The 21,844-nt window shown below is 44.2% G+C and overlaps 1 protein-coding gene across 1 annotated transcript in view; it reads left to right on the top strand.

Annotated features, from left to right (window-relative positions):
• Positions 1 to 234: 234 nt before the first annotated feature.
• LOC135507601 (vascular endothelial growth factor C-like) overlaps positions 235 to 21,844 on the top strand; it is a 59,490-nt gene continuing 37,880 nt past the window's right edge. Inside the window, exon 1 of the mRNA XM_064927146.1 lies at positions 235 to 839. Within this exon, the coding sequence (XP_064783218.1) occupies positions 711 to 839 (129 nt within the window). The 5' untranslated portion in view covers positions 235 to 710. The remainder of the gene's footprint in view (positions 840 to 21,844) is intronic.

Genomic DNA, 21,844 nt, shown 5'->3' with positions numbered 1-21,844 from the left:
TTATGGGTTAAATAACATCTGTAAGTCATTTGTAGCGGCCACAGAAGGCACCTTGCAAACGTTCGTAATGATGGCAATACAGGGTTTGATAATTGGTAAAAGTGTTTACCCCTGGCGATATTAAGCATAGTTCTGCGATATACATATGTAGTAGTCAGTGTACAACCATTGAAACACAGCAAGGACATTTCACTCCACATGTTGAGTCCACAAGGGATTCGTCTCCAACGTCTCCAAGAGAAGGTGCGCGTGTCCCAACTCATATTTTTAGCAGTAAATTGCAGCTATTCCGTGGAGAAACAGACTGAGCTGCTAGGAAGAAAAAACGCATGCAGGGGGAGGAGGAATATCTAGTGACACCGTGAAATTGCATTGAACATGCCATTCTCTGCTCCGAGGACGTTCATGCTCCCCAAACTCTCATCTGCTCGCTGGGTGGATGCCGCCGCTGACACAGAAGTTTGACGCAGAAAGCTCACAAGTGAAAAGAGTTGTCTCCAGCAGCTTTCGTTTCACGGAGAAAATAACGGCCTTATTTTGACCTGTCGTCATCGCACCATCATTTTTATGACAGCGGTCTCACGAAAATTCGGATATCTGATGCGCTATTCATTTTCTTTTGAGGAAAAAGAACTTGAGAAACAGCGCTTGACCAAAAGAGGTCAACAAATAAGGAGTACCTTTTTTTGCTCCGGATAAAGACTTCTAAAATGCACTTATTTGGAATATCTGTTCTCCTTGCCAATTCAGCGATTCTCTACGCAAATCTAGCCAGTGAATCGAGTCATGAATTCAATCACGATTATTATGATTATGATCAGGATCAAGGGGATGCACGGGTATGTATTTGGATACAAGTTTTCTATTTAACGCATGCCATGTATAATTACTTTATGCATTACTATTATGCATTGTAAATTATTCAATTGATATTCAAACACATTTTAACATTATAATGGGGAATGTGGGATGCTTGACTTTCCACAAATTTGATGATGATGTCACTGAAACAAGGGGCATATCAACAGGAGGTCATTTAATCTGAATTTTTAATGGGAAAAAGGCTCGGAGTATATGGCATTTTATTACAGGGGATAATATTTATCTCCAGCTGGGGGGGGGGGGGGGGCTATCGTGGATGAGATGGCGAGAGAGCAGTGAGAATTCCTCACAATGAAAGGATGCAGAGGAGATTAGAGTAGAGCACTTTGAAATTAGCAGAAGAAAGGGGGGTGGAGGCAGGTGTCACTGTATCAAGACCTGTGGGGGCTTCAGTGTGTGTGTGTGTGTGTGTGTGTGTGTGTGTGTGTGTGTGTGTGTGTGTGTGTGTGTGTGTGTGTGTGTCTGTGTGTGTTCCTCAGTGTGTGTGTGTGTGTGTGTGTGTGTGTGTGTGTGTGTGTGTGTGTGTGTGCCTCAGTGCGTGTTCCTCAGTGTGTGTGTGTTTTTCCTCAGTGTGTGTGTGTGTGTGTGTGTTCCTCAGTGCGTGTGTGTGCCTCAGTGTGTGTGTGTGTGAGTGTGTGTGTGTGTGTGTGTGTGTGTGCCTCAGTGTGTGTGTGTGTGTCTGTGCCTCAGTGTGTGTGTGTGTGTGTGTGTGTGTGTGTGTGTTCCTCAGTAGCGGTAAGAGATAAGGAGACAGGGATAATCTTAAACACGTGGCTATTTGATCCTATAATATGACACTTAGTTGGTGGGATTAACACTGCTAGTAGTTGACTTTTAGTGTCTCAAATAAGCCTGCAGCTGTAATGATGCACTGAAAACACAGGTTCTCATTCTTACACTCTCTTCTCCTTTCTGTGTGTGTGTGTGTGTTCAGTAATGATCTTGTTATGTACTCCCATTGGCTCATAACGTTTATTTACAGTCATACGTCTTTATGACCTGACAAAACAAAATGTCCTGTCTGGATAGTTTCACTTCCAGTATCTACCTCTGTTATCAAAGTAGTATCATTCTGGTTTATGAAATTCACTGTGTAAGTAAATTACCTCATATTTACTATACATTCACAAAATCTAATGGAAACATTAAACACCCCCCATAGGGACTGCAGTGATTGGTCTGACTGTGTGTGTGTGTGTGTGTGTGTGTGTGTGTGTGTGTGTGTGTGTGTGTGTGTGTGTGTGTGTGTGTGTGTGTGTGTGTGTGTGTGTGTGTGTGTGTGTGTGTGTGTGTGTGTATGTAATCACAGTTATGTTAACCCCCTGGAGTCGTTATCAAATTAAAAGTAATTAAGACACATTTCATCAGAATTCAAAGACTACATGTTCAACCATATATATATTGTTTTGTCCAAGCGGGAGGTATTTATCCTACGGTGATTATGGTTACGATACAGCGATGAATATTTGACCCATAACTGAACTGGAACCCAGACCATGTGTGATTTTATAGTAAGAAACACATCCTGTGCAGGTTCAGTGTGTTTACTTCTTCAGTACTGTAACTACACTATAACACGCACGCGATGCGAGCGTTGCAAAATAAATGTTGAAATCTATATTATTCAGTTATTGCACCCACACTGCTCATGCACGTCAACGAGTGTCTGTGTTGCCAAGGGCTAAAATAGAAGTCAGTTCTATTTGTGATGCAGATCGCACTGTAAGTCCTGCCTCTCCCATCTCCTCATTGGTTTATAGAAGCAGGTACCCACATGCCATCTCCTCATTGGTTTATAGAAGCAGGTACCCACATGCCATCTCTCCTCATTGGTTTATAGAAGCAGGTACCCACATGCCATCTCCTCATTGGTTTATAGAAGCAGGTACCCACATGCCATCTCCTCATTGGTTTATAGAAGCAGGTACCCACATGCCATCTCCTCATTGGTTATACTCACGTGGGTGACTGAAAGACAAACAATGTAATGCACCTCATTTATGAAAGTTGCCAATCGCAGCATAAAGTCAAGAGATGAAAAAGCATGGAAGGAGCAGAGATGACTAGAAACGGACACACTGAGGACTATAACTACTCTATAACACACACGCGTCTTTCAGTCACCCACGTGGGTATAACCAATGAGGAGATGGCACATGGGTACCTGCTTCTATAAACCAATGAGGAGATGGGAGAGGCAGGATTTGCAGCACGATCTGTGTCAGAAATAGAAATGATTTAGATTTTAGCCCTTGGCAAGGCAGACGCTCGTTGGCACGTGCGAGCAGTGTGGGTGCAATAATTGAATAACATGTAAGTCTAAATTTATTTTGCAATGCGAGTGGTGTAGTAGTCAGCCTGTAACTCACCAAGAACTAGAAGTCATCTGGCTGCATCACTCAGTGTTGAGTTTACACACACACACACACACACACGTCGAAGTGAGACATCCACTTCGAAAGAGTACTAAGGATGAATGGCTGTTCTTGTGGGGCTAGAGAGTAGAACGAGGCTGGGTTGAGAGAGTTGAGAAGGGGTACGTCCATGAGGGGCGAATTGGAGTAGGGGGTGCTGTTAGGGATAAGAGGGGCGGCTGTAATTTGTGGTCACCTGGAGGTTTGGATCAGACCTCAACCCAACCGTAGCGTAGACCGTTGTGCATGCCGGTGGGTCTGTCCCAATAGTCTGGTCTGGATAATTGTTATGTAGCTATTTCATGTTGAAACATTGCTTGATTTGTGCCTGTTTGCTTTATCACACACGCACACCTCTGTAAGGGGGGCTCTTGGTAGTGTAATTACAGGAAGCCTGGGTGTTCGTGTTACAGTTGGTGAAGAATGCAGACATTTTTATCCAAAGCAACTGACAGTCATGTGTGCATACATGTCATGTTTGGGTGGTCCGGGGTGTCGAACCCACTACCCTCGCGTTACAACACCATGCTCTACCAACTGAGCTACAAAGGGACCCCTAGCCAGTCCTCCCCGATATACTCAAGAGACTAGGCAGGGAGTGGGAGTTAATGAGTGTTTCCTGTCTTCTCCATGACAGTCAGTGTAGTATGTGAAGAGACTAGGTAGGGAGTGGGAGTTAAGGAGTGTTTCCTGTCTTCTCCATGACAGTCAGTGTAGTATGTGAAGAGACTAGGTAGGGAGTGGGAGTTAAGGAGTGTTTCCTGTCTTCTCCATGACAGTCAGTGTAGTATGTGAAGAGACTAGGTAGGGAGTGGGAGTTAAGGAGTGTTTCCTGTCTTCTCCATGACAGTCAGTGTAGTATGTGAAGAGACTAGGTAGGGAGTGGGAGTTAATGAGTGTTTCCTGTCTTCTCCATGACAGTCAGTGTAGTATGTGAAGAGACTAGGTAGGGAGTGGGAGTTAAGGAGTGTTTCCTGTCTTCTCCATGACAGTCAGTGTAGTATGTGAAGAGACTAGGTAGGGAGTGGGAGTTAAGGAGTGTTTCCTGTCATCTCCATGACAGTCAGTGTAGTATGTGAAGAGACTAGGTAGGGAGTGGGAGTTAAGGAGTGTTTCCTGTCGTCTCCATGACAGTCAGTGTAGTATGTGAAGAGACTAGGTAGGGAGTGGGAGTTAAGGAGTGTTTCCTGTCTTCTCCATGACAGTCAGTGTAGTATGTGAAGAGACTAGGTAGGGAGTGGGAGTTAAGGAGTGTTTCCTGTCTTCTCCATGACAGTCAGTGTAGTATGTGAAGAGACTAGGTAGGGAGTGGGAGTTAAGGAGTGTTTCCTGTCGTCTCCATGACAGTCAGTGTAGTATGTGAAGAGACTAGGTAGGGAGTGGGAGTTAAGGAGTGTTTCCTGTCTTCTCCATGACAGTCAGTGTAGTATGTGAAGAGACTAGGTAGGGAGTGGGAGTTAAGGAGTGTTTCCTGTCTTCTCCATGACAGTCAGTGTAGTATGTGAAGAGACTAGGTAGGGAGTGGGAGTTAAGGAGTGTTTCCTGTCTTCTCCATGACAGTCAGTGTAGTATGTGAAGAGACTAGGCAGGGAGTGGGAGTTAAGGAGTGTTTCCTGTCTTCTCCATGACAGTCAGTGTAGTATGTGAAGAGACTAGGTAGGGAGTGGGAGTTAAGGAGTGTTTCCTGTCTTCTCCATGACAGTCAGTGTAGTATGTGAAGAGACTAGGTAGGGAGTGGGAGTTAAGGAGTGTTTCCTGTCTTCTCCATGACAGTCAGTGTAGTATGTGAAGAGACTAGGTAGGGAGTGGGAGTTAAGGAGTGTTTCCTGTCTTCTCCATGACAGTCAGTGTAGTATGTGAAGAGACTAGGTAGGGAGTGGGAGTTAAGGAGTGTTTCCTGTCTTCTCCATGACAGTCAGTGTAGTATGTGAAGAGACTAGGTAGGGAGTGGGAGTTAAGGAGTGTTTCCTGTCTTCTCCATGACAGTCAGTGTAGTATGTGAAGAGACTAGGCAGGGAGTGGGAGTTAAGGAGTGTTTCCTGTCTTCTCCATGACAGTCAGTGTAGTATGTGAAGAGACTAGGTAGGGAGTGGGAGTTAAGGAGTGTTTCCTGTCTTCTCCATGACAGTCAGTGTAGTATGTGAAGAGACTAGGTAGGGAGTGGGAGTTAAGGAGTGTTTCCTGTCTTCTCCATGACAGTCAGTGTAGTATGTGAAGAGACTAGGTAGGGAGTGGGAGTTAAGGAGTGTTTCCTGTCTTCTCCATGACAGTCAGTGTAGTATGTGAAGAGACTAGGTAGGGAGTGGGAGTTAAGGAGTGTTTCCTGTCTTCTCCATGACAGTCAGTGTAGTATGTGAAGAGACTAGGTAGGGAGTGGGAGTTAAGGAGTGTTTCCTGTCTTCTCCATGACAGTCAGTGTAGTATGTGAAGAGACTAGGTAGGGAGTGGGAGTTAAGGAGTGTTTCCTGTCTTCTCCATGACAGTCAGTGTAGTATGTGAAGAGACTAGGTAGGGAGTGGGAGTTAAGGAGTGTTTCCTGTCTTCTCCATGACAGTCAGTGTAGTATGTGAAGAGACTAGGTAGGGAGTGGGAGTTAAGGAGTGTTTCCTGTCTTCTCCATGACAGTCAGTGTAGTATGTGAAGAGACTAGGTAGGGAGTGGGAGTTAAGGAGTGTTTCCTGTCTTCTCCATGACAGTCAGTGTAGTATGTGAAGAGACTAGGCATGGAGTGGGAGTTAAGGAGTGTTTCCTGTCTTCTCCATGACAGTCAGTGTAGTATGTGAAGTAATCCGTTGTTCTCGTAAGCCCAACAGTTAGATTCCAGGTGGAAGCGATTACCTCACAGCTGCTTTCCTCAGCTCGACGTTATCTCTAGGTTATCTCTGTTACACAACCCACCTGTCCCAACTCCTCGTCTTACGAGGAGTGTGTATCACACCTCTTTTCAACACTTCATCCCTTTTCACCAAGAAAGAACACTGAGACAGAGTATCAAACATGAGCTAGATGAGTTGGTGACATAAGGTTGTAGGGTTTGGATGTGGCATAGGCAAAGGGAGAGATGGTCAAAGTTCAGCTGTCCTTTGAGTTAGGACACAGTTGCAATTGCAGTCAGTATTACAAGAGAGCTGTCACTTGTATGGCCAAACTAGCCATCTCAATGTGCTTATGAAATGTCTATAATGGCAAGTATTTGAGTGCCTGCCAAAATGGAGAGAAAAAAACTTGTCAGAGGTTCAGTGGAGAATATGGGAGTCCCAAGCACTGGATTACAATAAGAGGATAAAAATATTAACAAATATATACAAGACATTTTTCATTACATGATGTTGATGCTGCTTCAGACAATTGAGTTAATGCTTAGACGCCTTAATGTATACATGCCTGTACCCACCAAGGAGTACAATGCTCTCACTCTCTCCCACACAAACACGCTATTCTCTCTCTCTCTCTCTCTCTCTCTCTCTCTCTCTCTCTCTCTCTCTCTCTCTCTCTCTCTCTCTCTCTCTCTCTCTCTCTCTCTCTGTCTCTCTCTCTCTCTCTCTCTGCCTCTCTCTCTCTCTCTGTTGCTCCTCATTCCATCTATCTGCCTCTCTCTCTTCTCTCTCTATTTCTGCCTCATTCAGTCTGTGCTACTAACGACCCCCTCATAAACCCAGGCCGTATAGTGAACCTTATGAACAACAAGCAGTCAATGATCCTCAGTTGAATCCTCAGTGTGTCCATATGTCTGTGACAGTAGCACAGTGGGAAGCCTTTGACTACCAGTACTGTTTGTCTGTCTGCTACTGAACCCTCCAGCTCCCTCACACAGCAGCCAGCAGGTGGTAGCTCACTACAAAACTAGAGCTGACATACCGTAAGCTAGGATCAACATCACTGTCAGAAGTATGGCTGTGTGCTAACTCTGTCTGGTTAATGTAAAGCTGAGAACAGAGAGAAGAATGTATTCCCATGGTCCTTCAGGACAACTAATGGTGCCTCTCTGACACTCTCTTGCCCTCGCCTCACCAACTTCCTGGAAACAGTGCAGTCAAGAAGAGGTCAAATGAGTTCACGGTCCTCAGAAGAAGTTCTGGATGTTTTCAAAACACCTTTATCTGCAGTGGAGACCCTTTAGTTCAGCTCACGTGGGCTGGAAATGAACAGTAGCTGCCGTGCCAGGTGCTTAGGGTGTAGTGTGACCAAACAATGCTTAATTCCCATTGTTAAGATGATGCAACAAGTATTTCATGATTTAATAAAGGCTGAATGCATTTTCTCTTGAAGTGCCAAAGCCCCCTAAAAATATTGTGCCTAATTGGTGCAACAAAAAAACAGCAAATTGCTTTGTGTTTGATGTTTGATGTTAGCACCAGCTAGCCGTGATGTTATGCAAGTCTAATTTCTTCCTCACATCGAACATCTGCCATGCTTTCATGGGGTTACTGACAAGGTCTATCACTGCATACAGGTTTAATCCTATCAGTGCAAACAGTAATTCACTAATCTGCTTCTTTCGCCACGTTTCCTGTACCGTGTTTGACAAAGAACAGAACATCCCATAATAACGGAGGTACTGAACCGCCAAGGACCGTTCCATTCTTTTCACAACCTATTTGGATGAATGCTTTAACTAATAAACGCAAAATCTCTCACAACACAAAAAACAACAAACCCAGGCTAGCAGTACCAGTATGAATAGTGACCTTTTAGCATGTTATCACCTGCTATGATACTGCACCGCGTGTCATTTCAAAGTTTCAGCATTGATTTTACACGTGCACAGGAGACAGCAGGTGGTAAACGGTACAGTGAAATGCTTACTTGCAAGCGACTTCACAACAATTCAATATCAAGGTGAGAGAATATAATGTTCAGAATGAAAAAGTAAGAAAACACATGAGAAACACAGAGAAAGTAACACAGAAATAGAAGCTATACTTGCCTAGTTAAATAAAGGTCAAATAAAATAATACACAAAATATATATATACTGAGTGTACAAAACATTAAAAACACCTTCCTAATATTGAGTTGCATGGACTCTACAAGGTGTCGAAAGCGTTCCACAGGGATGCTGGCCCATGTTGACTCCAATGCTTCCCACAGTTGTGTCAAGTTGGCTGGATGTCCTTTGGGTGGTGGACCATTCTTGATACACACAGGAAACTGTTAAGCATGAAAAACCTAGCAGCGTTGCAGTTCTTGACACAAACCGGTGCGCCTGGCACCTACTACCGTACCCCGTTCAAAGGCACTTCAATCTTTTGTCTTGCCCATTCACCCTCTGAATGGTACACATACACAATCCATGTCTCAATTGTCTCAATTGTCTTTAACCTGTCTCCTCCCCCACATCTACACTGATTGAAGTGGATTTAACAAGTGACATCAATAAGGGATTCACCTGGTCAGTCTATGTCATGTAAACAGCAGGTGTTCTTAATTTTTCAGACACTCAGTGAATTGAGCCTGAAGCTTAAACTGACAGATTTTGATGGGTATTTCTGTATTATGTTACTTAGATTGATGCAGGGGTGTGTCAATAGACTCTTCATTATTACTTAGACATGGCAAAATAGGAAATTAATCATAGTAAATTAAGCAAACACAGATTTTTACAATAATCACATATATTTATCACTAGCTTAACCATTTAGAGATTTTAAAAAATGCTCCTAAGCACAATTTAAGCGCTGTAGACTGGGTCAGTGCAGCAGACTGAACTCTTGACGGTCCTAGCATACCTACCGATCCTCGACTTCGGCGATGTCATTTACAAAATAGCCTCCAACACTCTACTCAACAAATTGGATGCAATCTATCACAGTGCCATCCGTTTTGTCACCAAAGCCCCATATACTACCCACCACTGCAAACTGTGTGCTCTCGTTGGCTGGCCCTCGTTTCATACTCGGCGCCAAACCCACTTGCTCCAGGTCATCTACAAGTCTTTGCTAGGTAAAGCCCCGCCCTATCTCAGTTCACTGGTCACCATAGCAGCACCCACCTGCAGCACGCGCTCCGGCAGGTATATTTCATTGGTCACCCCCAAAGCCAATTCCTCCTTCGGTCACCTTTCCTTACTGTTCTCTGCTGCCAATGACTGGAACGAACTGCAAAAATCGCTGAAGCTGGAGACTCTTATCTTCCTCACTAACTCAAGCACCAGCTGTCAGAGCAGCTCACAGATCATTGCACCTGTACATAGCTCATCTGTAAATAGCCCACCCAACTACCTCATCCCCATACTGTATTTATTTATTTATTTTGCTCCTTTGCACGCCAGTATCTCTACTTGCACATTCATCTTCTGCACATCTACCATTCCAGTGTTTAATTGCTATATTGTAATTACCTCGCCACTATGGCCTATTTTATAGCCTTACCTCCATTATCCTACCTCATTTGCACACACTGTATATATACTTTTTTCTACTGTATTATTGACTGTATGTTTGTTTATTCTATGTGTAACTCTGTGTTGTTGTATGTGTCACACTGCTTTGCTTTATCTTGGCCAGGTCGCAGTTGTAAATTAAAACTGGTTCTCAACTAGCCTAGCTGGTTAAATAAAGGTGAAATATATATATATATATATTTTTTTAAACACCTAACATCTTCAAACTGAAGAGTAAAGAGTTGGATTAAACTCACAAAGGATATACAAAACTCTCAACTCCCATTTTCTGCAGTGGGGAGATTGAATGGGGGTCAATGAGGTTAGAATGCATCATGACCAGGCTCAGTTCAGGCTACTTGTTGGTAGCAGACATTGTATAAAGCGGTGCTTCTGAGCTCTTCAGGTGTTAACATTTAACCTGTTTCTCATTGTTATGCTGATCCCGCCTCTCAATAACCGGTCTTTTCTGACTAGGAAAATGAAAGCAGATTAAATGGAAAGTGAAAGATGCCCAGTTAGTTTTTCTGTGGTGATTAGATAATCAGATCCAACTCTCTGTAGTCAGAAATGTGTACTAGACATTGTCATGGTCCTTGAATTTAAGAAATTTTGCTATGATAACATCTTAGTGTTTGAGAATATCTTCAGGGACTCAATGTTACATATAATGCAGCAATTCAAAGCTGGACGAATGGGACCAATTTCATATGGGAGACAAATTCTAAAAGAATCACAACAGCTAAGATGAGAGAACACACTAGTCTACAGAGTCCCACCTCGTCTACAGAGACCCACCTAGTCTACAGAGATCACACTAGCCTAAAGAGACCATGCTCGTCTACAGAGACCCACCTAGTCTACAGAGACCACACTAGCCTAAAGAGACCATGCTAGTCTACAGAGACCATGCTAGTCTACAGAGACCCTGCTAGTCTACAGAGACCACACTAGCCTAAAGAGACCATGCTAGTCTACAGAGACTGCAATAGTCTACAGAGACCCACCTTGTCTACAGAGACCACACTAGCCTACAAAGACCATGCTAGTCTACAGAGACCGCATAGTCTACAGAGACCACAAAAGTCTACAGAGTCCACAATAGTCTACAGACACCACTCTAGTCTACAGAGTCCATGCTAGTCTACAGAGTCCACAATAGTCTACAGAGACTACTCGAGTCTACAGAGACCGCGCTAGTCTACAGAGACCACAATAGTCTGCAGAGACCACCATAGTCTACAGAGACCCCGCTAGTCTACAGAGTCCACCATAGTCTACAGAGACCACGCTAGTCTACAGCATCCACAATAGTCTACAGAGACCACTCTAGTCTACAGAGTCCACAATAGTCTACAGAGACCACACTAGTCTAAAGAGACCAGGCTCGTCTACAGAGACTACAATAGTCTACAGAGACCATGCTAGAGACCACGCTAGTCTACAGAGACCACGCTAGTCTACAAAGTCCACAATAGTCTACAGAGACCACGCTAGTCTACAGCATCCACAATAGTCTACAGAGACCACTCTAGTCTACAGAGTCCACAATAGTCTACAGAGACCACACTAGTCTAAAGAGACCAGGCTCGTCTACAGAGACTACAATAGTCTACAGAGACCATGCTAGAGACCACGCTAGTCTACAGAGACCACGCTAGTCTACAGAGTCCACAATAGTCTACAGAGACCACAATAGTCTACATACACCACGCTAGTCTACAGAGACCACACTAGTCTACAGAGACCACTCTAGCCTACAGAGACCACTCTAGTCTACAGAGTCCACAATAGTCTACAGAGACCACAATAGTCTACAGCAACAGCATCCACAATAGTCTACAGAGACCACTCTAGTCTACAGAGACCCCACTAGTCTACAGAGACCACACTAGTCTACAGAGACCATGCTAGTCTACAGAGACCACGCTAGTCTACAGAGTCCACAATAGTCTAAAGAGACAACAATAGTCTACATACACCACACTAGTCTACAGAGACCACTCTAGCCTACAGAGACCACAATAGTCTACAGAGACCACAATAGTCTACAAAGACCACAATAGTCTACAGAGACCACACTAGTCTACAAAGAACACAATAGTCTACAGAGACCACAATAGTCTACAGAGACCACAATAGTCTACAGAGACCATGCTAGTCTACAGAGACCACGCTAGTCTACAGAGTCCACAATAGTCTACAGAGACCACAATAGTCTAAAGAGACAACAATAGTCTACATACACCACACTAGTCTACAGAGACCACTCTAGCCTACAGAGACCACAATAGTCTACAGAGACCACAATAGTCTACAAAGACCACAATAGTCTACAGAGACCACACTAGTCTACAAAGAACACAATAGTCTACAGAGACCACAATAGTCTACAGAGACCACAATAGTCTACAGAGACCATGCTAGTCTACAGAGACCACGCTAGTCTACAGAGTCCACAATAGTCTACAGAGACCACAATAGTCTACATACACCACACTAGTCTACAGAGACCACTCTAGCCTACAGAGACCACAATAGTCTACAGAGACCACAATAGTCTACAAAGACCACGCTAGTCTACAGAGACCACAATAGTCTACATACACCACACTAGTCTACAGAGACCACACTAGTCTACAGAGACCACTCTAGCCTACAGAGACCACTCTAGTCTACAGAGTCCACAATAGTCTACAGAGACCACGCTAGTCTACAGCAACAGCATCCACAATAGTCTACAGAGACCACTCTAGTCTACAGAGTCCACGATAGTCTATAGAGACCCCACTAGTCTACAGAGGCCACACTAGTCTACAGAGACCATGCTAGTCTACAGAGACCACGCTAGTCTACAGAGTCCACAATAGTCTACAGAGACCACAATAGTCTACATACACCACACTAGTCTACAGAGACCACTCTAGCCTACAGAGACCACAATAGTCTACAGAGACCACAATAGTCTACAAAGACCACAATAGTCTACAGAGACCACACTAGCCTACAAAGAACACAATAGTCTGCAGAGACCATGCTAGTCTACAGAGACCATGCTAGTCTACAGAGTCCACAATAGTCTACAGTGACCACAATAGTCTACATACACCACGCTAGTCTACAGAGACCACTCTAGCCTACAGAGACCACAATAGTCTACAGAGACCACAATAGTCTACAAAGACCACAATAGTCTACAGAGACCACAATAGTCTACAAAGACGACAATAGTCTACAGAGACCACGCTGGTCCAGAGAGACCACAATGGTCCTGAATAGCAGGTGACAAGAAATCTTCCTTTCATAACTGCACCAGTTTTCTGTTCATCTCTTTTCTTCTCTTCCCTGTTCAGCCTGTTCTGTTCACATATGGAAGTACATCTAATCCCCTACATGTGTTTAACCACTTCTAAAACAGTAGCGTAGAAGAGCATCAATCAGCTGAGGTTTAATTAGAAAAGAGAGAGCCTAGAGGGAAGAAGAATGAGATGTGGAGGAGATGTGGTCTTTAACCTCCCAGCCGCTCCTCCTAAACTCTTGTCCTCTGCGTTGACTTTGTGCACGCGCCTTTAAATGCAGCCCTACAGAAACGAGGTGATTGGCGGTTTTATTCATACCACCAACATAAAGACTTGCCATTTGGAAGTGCACAAAGGTGGTAGAGGTGCAGAGAGAGGAAAATCCCCTATTCATTCTTAGACTGGTTTCCTTTAAGCTCTGACAGGTTTAAAGAAAGGGGTAATTTAAAATGTTCTGGACCTCAGACAGAGGCACGGAGCAGACAGAGGGAAAAGCTTTACTGGTCGACTGGAAAAGACCCAGGGTCATATTAGATAGCATTTCTTGATTGTGGCAATATTACTTTCGGAATGGAATTCAACCAATAATTTCTCTGTCTACTGCCTTATAACCTAAGCCTGTCATGGTACATGCAACATATGAAGTCCTCCATAGTGATTTGATTGACTTTCGTTACAAGTTTCACAATTGACTGTTCTGTTTGACTAATCTCTATTGTTCTGTTTGTCATACCACTCAGGAAGCAAAGGATCCTCACAAGCTTCCCTGTTTGTCATGGGTACATGTTTAGGGGCCCCAGTAACTCTGAATGTACTGACACCATGACTAAACAAGAGGGCTAGCTAGGTGGTCTCCTCATCGGGAGTAGCAGAGTGTGCATGTAGACTGTGTTGTGTGCGGGCATCTGTGAGTATGTGTGTGTGTGTGTGTGTGTGTGTGTCACTGTGGCGTGTCTTCAGACCAGTCATGCAGCTCACACTCCTCTTCTAAACAAACGTCTTGCCTCAGTGAGTTCTCAGTTAATCAAAGACCGCTACGCTAACCCGTTGTCTCCAAACCAGTTTCCCCACACACACACACACGGCTCTGCGCTCCTAAGTCAGCTTACACCACGACTGCCAGCGTGCAACCGCAGGACTCCAAGCCCTAAAACAACAAGTCGTGACGTAATGCCCTCGCGGCCAATACCGCAAAAAGCGATGAGCCCTGGCTCCCTCTGCACTGTATCAGTTTAGCACTTCCAACTGCTCTGTGAAAACAATTGCAATTAGAGATCTGTGAGTGCAGTTCAAATTTTCACACACTTCTCTCTTGACAATACATGAAACTCAAGTTATTCAAGTGTATCTCAAGGATTTGCACATGCAGGGCCTGCCCTGTCAAGAGAAACCAACAAGTTAACTCTCAGGCTCCTACAAGGACAATTAGCATAGGACAGCATGTAAGATAGACGTTTTCTCCTGTCCTATGCTTTGAGGTTTTCCCTCATCCATTATGTTGGAAAGAATCAGCATGCATTGGTAGACCAGTGGGAGGGGTCATGGCTTGAAGGGATCCAGCTTTTGTCAAATGTACATCAAAAGTTGTTTTATGTGCATTTTAGCTAACCCAGTGGAGGCTAGCTAACCCAGTGGAGGCTGGAGGCTAATGTGTGGGGATGAAAAGTCGGCCAGGCAGAACACCCTGGAAGGGGAGTTCAGAAGGTGGGCTATGCTACATCAGGCTCTAGTTCCCGGTGGTCCTATAGAGCCAGATAAATAGGCTGAGCTGATTGCTTCACTGCACCACAGAAACCCTAAAGCAAGCAGCCATTCACAGATAAACATGTCTAATCCCACTAAAACACATCCCACATGTCCTTCAAGCTGTCAGATATCTGCGAAACGAATCTGCAAAGTCAAAGTGGAAGGGTGACAAAATGGAAGCCAGTTGAGGATTACAAGATCAGTGTTCGAAATCCCTTTTCCTCCAAGTTCTTCTGCAAAGCTGATTGTATGTTGGCAATTATTCAATAAAAGTTTATTGGGGTTTTGAAAGATAGTCCTATACTATGTACATTAACACTGACTATGATATTTTATTTGCTCAGACTTTGCACAGTGCCAGTTTTACATCTAATGGCTATAGCAGCTCTAGCGCTAAGAAGGGATAAGCCATTCCCCCAAGGAAGAAGGCAAGTGGGGGAGAGAGTGTGGAAGAAGGAGGGTGGAATGATGCTGGCCTTTGGATGAGCTGTAGCGTGATGTACATGAGGAATTGTTGGAGTCTTCCTACCTACCGGGAGACATCTCAATCACACCAGGGCTGCGTCCCAAATGGCACCCTGTCACCTATATAGTGAGGATTGGGTGCCCATAAGGCTCTGGTCAAAAGTAGTGCACTAAAAAGGGAGTAGGGTGCCATTTGAGAAGCACACCAGGAAATGATTAGTGATGAATAGCATTATTCAAATGAAACCTGCGGTCTGTCTGGGTTCTGGTCTGCTGAGCGGTCCCTACATGATGATTTGTATCTCAGTTCATTTCGGGTCCGTATCAGTAGAATAGGACAGATATCCCTGAAAGTGGCTTACCCTGCATACCAGATGGATGGCGGCATGGGGGTGCATGGGCCCTCTCTTCCCTTACAACTCCTTCTATCTATATTGTGGTGGGAGTCTGCTCAGCCATCCAGAGCTGGTGTTTGTGCTGTGTAGCTAGGTCAGTTGGGTCTGGTGTTTGTCCTGTGTTACTGTAGCTAGGTCAGTGGAGTCTGGTGTTTGTCCTGTGTTACTGTAGCTAGGTCAGTGGAGTCTGGTGTTTGTCCTGTGTTACTGTAGCTAGGTCAGTGGAGTCTGGTGTTTGTCCTGTGTTACTGTAGCTAGGTCAGTGGAGTCTGGTGTTTGTCCTGTGTTACTGTAGCTAGGTCAGTGTAGTCTGGTGTTTGTCCTGTCTTACTGTAGCTAGGTCAGTGGAGTCTGGTGTTTGTCCTGTGTTACTGTAGCTAGGTCAGTGGAGTCTGGTGTTTGTCCTGTCTTACTGTAGCTAGGTCAGTGGAGTCTGTTGTTTGTCCTGTCTTACTGTAGCTAGGTCAGTGTAGTCTGGTGTTTGTCCTGTCTTACTGTAGCTAGGTCAGTGGAGTCTGGTGTTTGTCCTGTGTTACTGTAGCTAGGTCAGTGGAGTCTGGTGTTTGTCCTGTGTTACTGTAGCTAGGTCAGTGGAGTCTGGTGTTTGTCCTGTGTTACTGTAGCTAGGTCAGTGGAGTCTGGTGTTTGTCCTGTCTTACTGTAGCTAGGTCAGTGGAGTCTGTTGTTTGTCCTGTCTTACTGTAGCTAGGTCAGTGGAGTCTGGTGTTTGTCCTGTCTTACTGTAGCTAGGTCAGTGGAGTCTGGTGTTTGTCCTGTCTTACTGTAGCTAGGTCAGTGGAGTCTGGTGTTTGTCCTGTCTTACGGTAGCTAGGTCAGTGGAGTCTGGTGTTTGTCCTGTCTTACTGTAGCTAGGTCAGTGGAGTCTGGTGTTTGTCCTGTCTTACTGTAGCTAGGTCAGTGGAGTCTGGTGTTTGTCCTGTCTTACTGTAGCTAGGTCAGTGGAGTCTGGTGTTTGTCCTGTCTTACTGTAGCTAGGTCAGTGGAGTCTGGTGTTTGTCCTGTCTTACTGTAGCTAGGTCAGTGGAGTCTGGTGTTTGTCCTGTCTTACTGTAGCTAGGTCAGTGGAGTCTGGTGTTTGTCCTGTCTTACTGTAGCTAGGTCAGTGGAGTCTGGTGTTTGTCCTGTCTTACTGTAGCTAGGTCAGTGGAGTCTGGTGTTTGTCCTGTCTTACTGTAGCTAGGTCAGTGTAGTCTATTGTTTGTCCTGTCTTACTGTAGCTAGGTCAGTGTAGTCTGGTGTTTGTCCTGTCTTACTGTAGCTAGGTCAGTGTAGTCTGGTGTTTGTCCTGTCTTACTGTAGCTAGGTCAGTGGAGTCTGGTGTTTGTCCTGTCTTACTGTAGCTAGGTCAGTGGAGTCTGGTGTTTGTCCTGTCTTACTGTAGCTAGGTCAGTGGAGTCTGGTGTTTGTCCTGTCTTACTGTAGCTAGGTCAGTGGAGTCTGGTGTTTGTCCTGTCTTACTGTAGCTAGGTCAGTGGAGTCTGGTGTTTGTCCTGTCTTACTGTAGCTAGGTCAGTGCAGTCTGGTGTTTGTCCTGTCTTACTGTAGCTAGGTCAGTGGAGTCTGGTGTTTGTTCTGTCTTACTGTAGCTAGATTAGCTCCCCCAGTGCAGTGCTCTCAAAACTTGTCCTGTCTTACTGTAGCTAGATTAGCTCCCCCAGTGCAGTACTCTCTGAACCTGTCCTGTCGTACTGTAGCTAAGTCAGCTCCCCAGTGCAGTGCTCATCAAACCTGTCCTGTCTTACTCTAGCTGCATCCGGAGTTGTCTAAATTTAGATATATGAATATGCTTCTGGCAAGGTCTGTTTCCCCAGTACAGTGTTCTCTAAGCCTGTCCTAGCTAGGCCTGTTCTAGTTCCATTACTTCCTGTTCGCTCTCTCTAAGCCTGGTCCTGAGGGTCTAATAAATATGGATGAAAGTAATGGCTGCAACAGATGCTACACGTGTAATTCCTGTGTTTGTGCATGTAGCTAGTAGTGGGATCAGACTATGGAGAAAATCCTACTTTAGCAGCCTTCTGTTCCACCTTGCCACTGGCTACATGCCATTCCATAAACTCTTATCCCCATTTCAAAGTTATGGTTCCTTCTCATGTACAGACCGTGGATGAAATGCAGACATCAGAGATATTACGGTTCGTCATGGATCTGTTTTGGTTTGAATATTTAGTGGTTTCACATCTGGGGCTATAACATAATGTCGTCAGATCAAACTTCAGATGACTGAATGTTGGATCTGACTTGACCAAAAGAGGATATGCCTTGGTTTTAAAGGATCTGTTTAGTGAGTTCTGTCCTGATGTACAACAGTGAATACAATTCTGTGTTTGGTTGGTTTCAAATCAATTGAAGCAGATTTGGGAAGTGGAAAACTATTCAGTTTTAAATTGTTGGATGACATAAACAGAATATGTTACTATCACAAGTTAAGGACAGGAATAGTTTGAGGTTTTCCTGTCAGTCCGTTGACATCAAATACATCATTTGTTGAGTAACTCTCAGACAATGATGCTTGTTTGTTCTTAAGGGAACCAGTTTCAATCGGTTATTTTGTTTTCAATATGACTCATATGATTAGATTATGCGGTTTGTACATATTAGGAAATCTTTAATTCACTATTTATGCAATATCGATGAGTCAATGTCTGACTTTGGCAGGATTTTGACTGTTTTTATTGATTATGACATCACTTTTGGGAATGGAAAAATCTTGTCAGACACTAAATGTCACTCTAACGCAGAACATGACATCAGGCTCCGTCTTTAGGCAGTGTAAAACAGATACAAACGGACGATACAGTATCATATACTCTCCATGGCAATACATGCATGGTAATATATTTGAAGAGGTAGATTCTAGTTGAATCCTGGCAACACGGATTAAATCCCTGGCCCTGCAGGAGAACGGAAGAGAGGAATTCCAGGCTCAGATTGGGAAGATCGTTTTGGGCTGGTGGATCCTAGAGCATCCGGGATTCCGGTGAACCAGAGGATGAGGGGGGGGGGGGGAGCACGGACACTGCTGCTTCACAGTCCAGTCCAGCCCAGGCTCAGGCTGTGGTTTATACCTGTCATCATAGGAAATACCTAGAGCCGTACTGTACAGGATAGGATGTAGCAGCCTTCCAGTAACTCAGTACTGAGCCCATCACTTCGGCCACAAGTGTTTCCTGTTCGTTACAGAAAGTAACTCCCACGCATATGATTCCATCTTGACATCTTTTATTGTCCGTTTTCCCTGACTAGGGGAATCTCACAGCTGTGGTTGTAATCTATACAACCAGGGACTGGATTTGTTCCTGGTCAGATCGCATGGTCAGGGAAACCTCCTGGCCCTAGCCACTCCCTCCTAATGGTGTCAAGTGAACAATTGAAAGTCAGTTCAATTTACAATATTGTTTTTAGGCAAGGGTGAGCATGTTTGCTTGGTAATTGGAACCACACACGCTGATGATTAAACCACACTGGCATGTTATTATTGTCATAGTGGTCAGGAGGATTTCCTGTGCCTGCTTGTAGTGTGGCAATAATGTTCCATGACCTTATCACTCAGTCATACATTCACCTTCCTGTGCCTGTGGCAGTGCGTTCCACTAACAGCAGAGATTCGTCCAAAATGGCACCCTATTCCCTATACAGTGCACTACTTTACTGGACTGTGAAGGGAATACTGTGCCATTTTGGATGAAGACCAGGACTGACAAAAAATGAACTTTGGCTGAGGTTTTATGTGTTACATTTTGAACATTCTTTTATCCGGACTGTATGTCTGTCCGCGCGGTCATTCATATAACTTTCACCGCATGAACCCTAGTCAAAAGTGGTCAATGTAAGTGTCATCAGTGGGATTGCTTGGCAGAGTTCTAAACTGCATGGAGCAAATTAAAGTGTTGTGTTTTGTGGTGGATGTGATTCATTTGAACCTTTTTACTGCAGTTGGCTAAATCGGGGTCACACAGAGTGTTTCTTGAAACAACTCTATTTTGAAACAAAGGGATACACCTCACACACATGGTTATGGGCTTTCAAAAAATAAGACACCTGTACCATGTCAGAAATAGAGTTGAAATGTACAACATTTTTAGTTTGCATCCCAATATTACATTACATTACATCCCAATATCATTTGACTGCAGGAAAGGTCTACCTATCAAATGTTCTGCTTGCCTACTGTACAATACTGTCAAGTATCTACTGCCTGGTGGATGCATTCCACTGTGGATCCTTATTGTGTTTCCATATTGGTCTTCTGTACTCTGTGCTCCCATGTCAATAGTAAAACAACAATGGGTTCTATTTCTAGTTAAACGGAATGTTTAGTTGGAGATACGTTTGTTCGTTGTTTGCCTTTGTCTCTTAAATTTGATTTAAGACGTCAGACATTTCTGTTCCCTAGTGAAAGAACGTGAGGGTGGACCAAGGTGTGAATAAGCTTACACACACACACACACACGCACACGCACATACACACACACACATATACACACATACATACACACACACACACACACACACACACACACACACACACACACACACACACACACACACACACACACACACACACACACACACACACACACACACACACACACACACACACACACACACACAGTGTCTATTGTTTCTGGTGGGAAACAGACCACTGCGTGTTATCTCTAGAATCATTGGCAACTAACACATGAAAGGAGTCTAATACAATTGTCTTGTTCAGGGTTTCTCTGGTGTTTGAGTTTCCTGAATAAATAAAGGGGAAAATGCCCGCTTACGACAAGGAATTGAATTCTACCTCTTCACCTGATACTTTGACAAGAAAGCAGTGCTCGGGAGAGAGAGGTTGCATGTCCAGAGGAGCAGAGTTGAATACCACCGCTGTACAGGCAGTACACTGTAGATTCCAATATATAAACAACTCCAAGGTTTCTCTGTAACCTGACAGAAAGGTCAAGCTCTTTCTCTCTCTGTTTCTGGATTATGTCAACCAGAGTGGAGCTGAGGTCGCATTGTCAATGAACTATTGGCGACACAGGAGTAAAAGATAGAACTGCTGTTCCATCCAGTTATTTTCTTTGCCTTGTTTATTGTCATGACATCTGACGTTCAAGCAAAAGGCTTGAACCTGTGTCCTCGGAGAGTATCGGAGTCCAACAAGCATTCCCTGAGCTGAATAATACAATCAGTATGTTTCCAATCTGTCCATGCAAACTGCAAAGCACTTCCCCTTTCAGTTCAATCATCTTCCTTATCGTTTGGGCGAAATGTTTGCAAACAGCTCGTGGCTCATCTTTGAAGACAAGATGAACTAGACATATCAACATATTATTAAATAACCTTCTCTGGAAACAACTCAACTAGTGAAAACATAATGGTTCATGTCTTTGTTGAATTTGCCAATCCTGTCAAACGTGTTTTAAAACACTAAACATACCACAAACTTTAAGTCAAACATGAGTCATGTATTTATTATCATGTTCTCCAAGACAAGCAGTTAAGAGATGTGTTCTCTGTAAATTAGAGTCAAGAACCTTACATATCCATGTGTAAACATGGTGGTCAGCACAGAATAAGATGTCATGTCTATTTAATAATCCCAGCCCGGTCTCGGATAATAAACTATTCTGAATTACCCAGATAGAGTCTGTCCGATTAAAATTATCGGCCCTTTTTTTCTTACTTTCGTTTTTTGACACCTTGAAGGGAGACGAATGTGAGGGAGGGAGGTTCTCTCTTTCTTTCTCTCTCTCTCTTTTTTGGTTATCACCGGGGGTGATCAGTCATGACTCATGGGGTTAACTGGGCATGTTTCCTGGAATGTTCCAGACAGCAGTATCCCTTTTCATCAGCGACTCCTGTACACTCTGTTAGACGGTGCTCGTGTTTTCACACTTTGCAAACCCGTATCCCCCAAGGAGTGGCGGTGTGTAGGGAGGGGAGCAGCCCGTCAATTGTTTGGTCGGTGAGGGGCGACCGGGTGCTGAAGGTGTCCTAGACGATTCTGATAGAGATGTCTTCCAGGGGTTGGTTGTACTGTTGAAGGAGGATAGGTCATTAGCTATAGTAGCGCCTCCCTATTCGTTCAGACAGTATTGGCCTGCCTCTCCATTGTGTAGACACCCTGAAGGCGTAACCAATACGTGTTGGTGTATTTTAATAAAGTCTTAGCCCGTACGTTAAAGGCTTTTTATCGTTCACTCTACACTTATTTGTAGTTATAATTATTTAATCTCATTTCAATACTGGTCTG

The sequence above is a fragment of the Oncorhynchus masou genome, chromosome 21 (assembly GCF_036934945.1).
Source record: "Oncorhynchus masou masou isolate Uvic2021 chromosome 21, UVic_Omas_1.1, whole genome shotgun sequence".
Taxonomy (NCBI): domain Eukaryota; kingdom Metazoa; phylum Chordata; class Actinopteri; order Salmoniformes; family Salmonidae; genus Oncorhynchus; species Oncorhynchus masou.
This window is presented reverse-complemented; position numbering and strand designations above follow the sequence as displayed.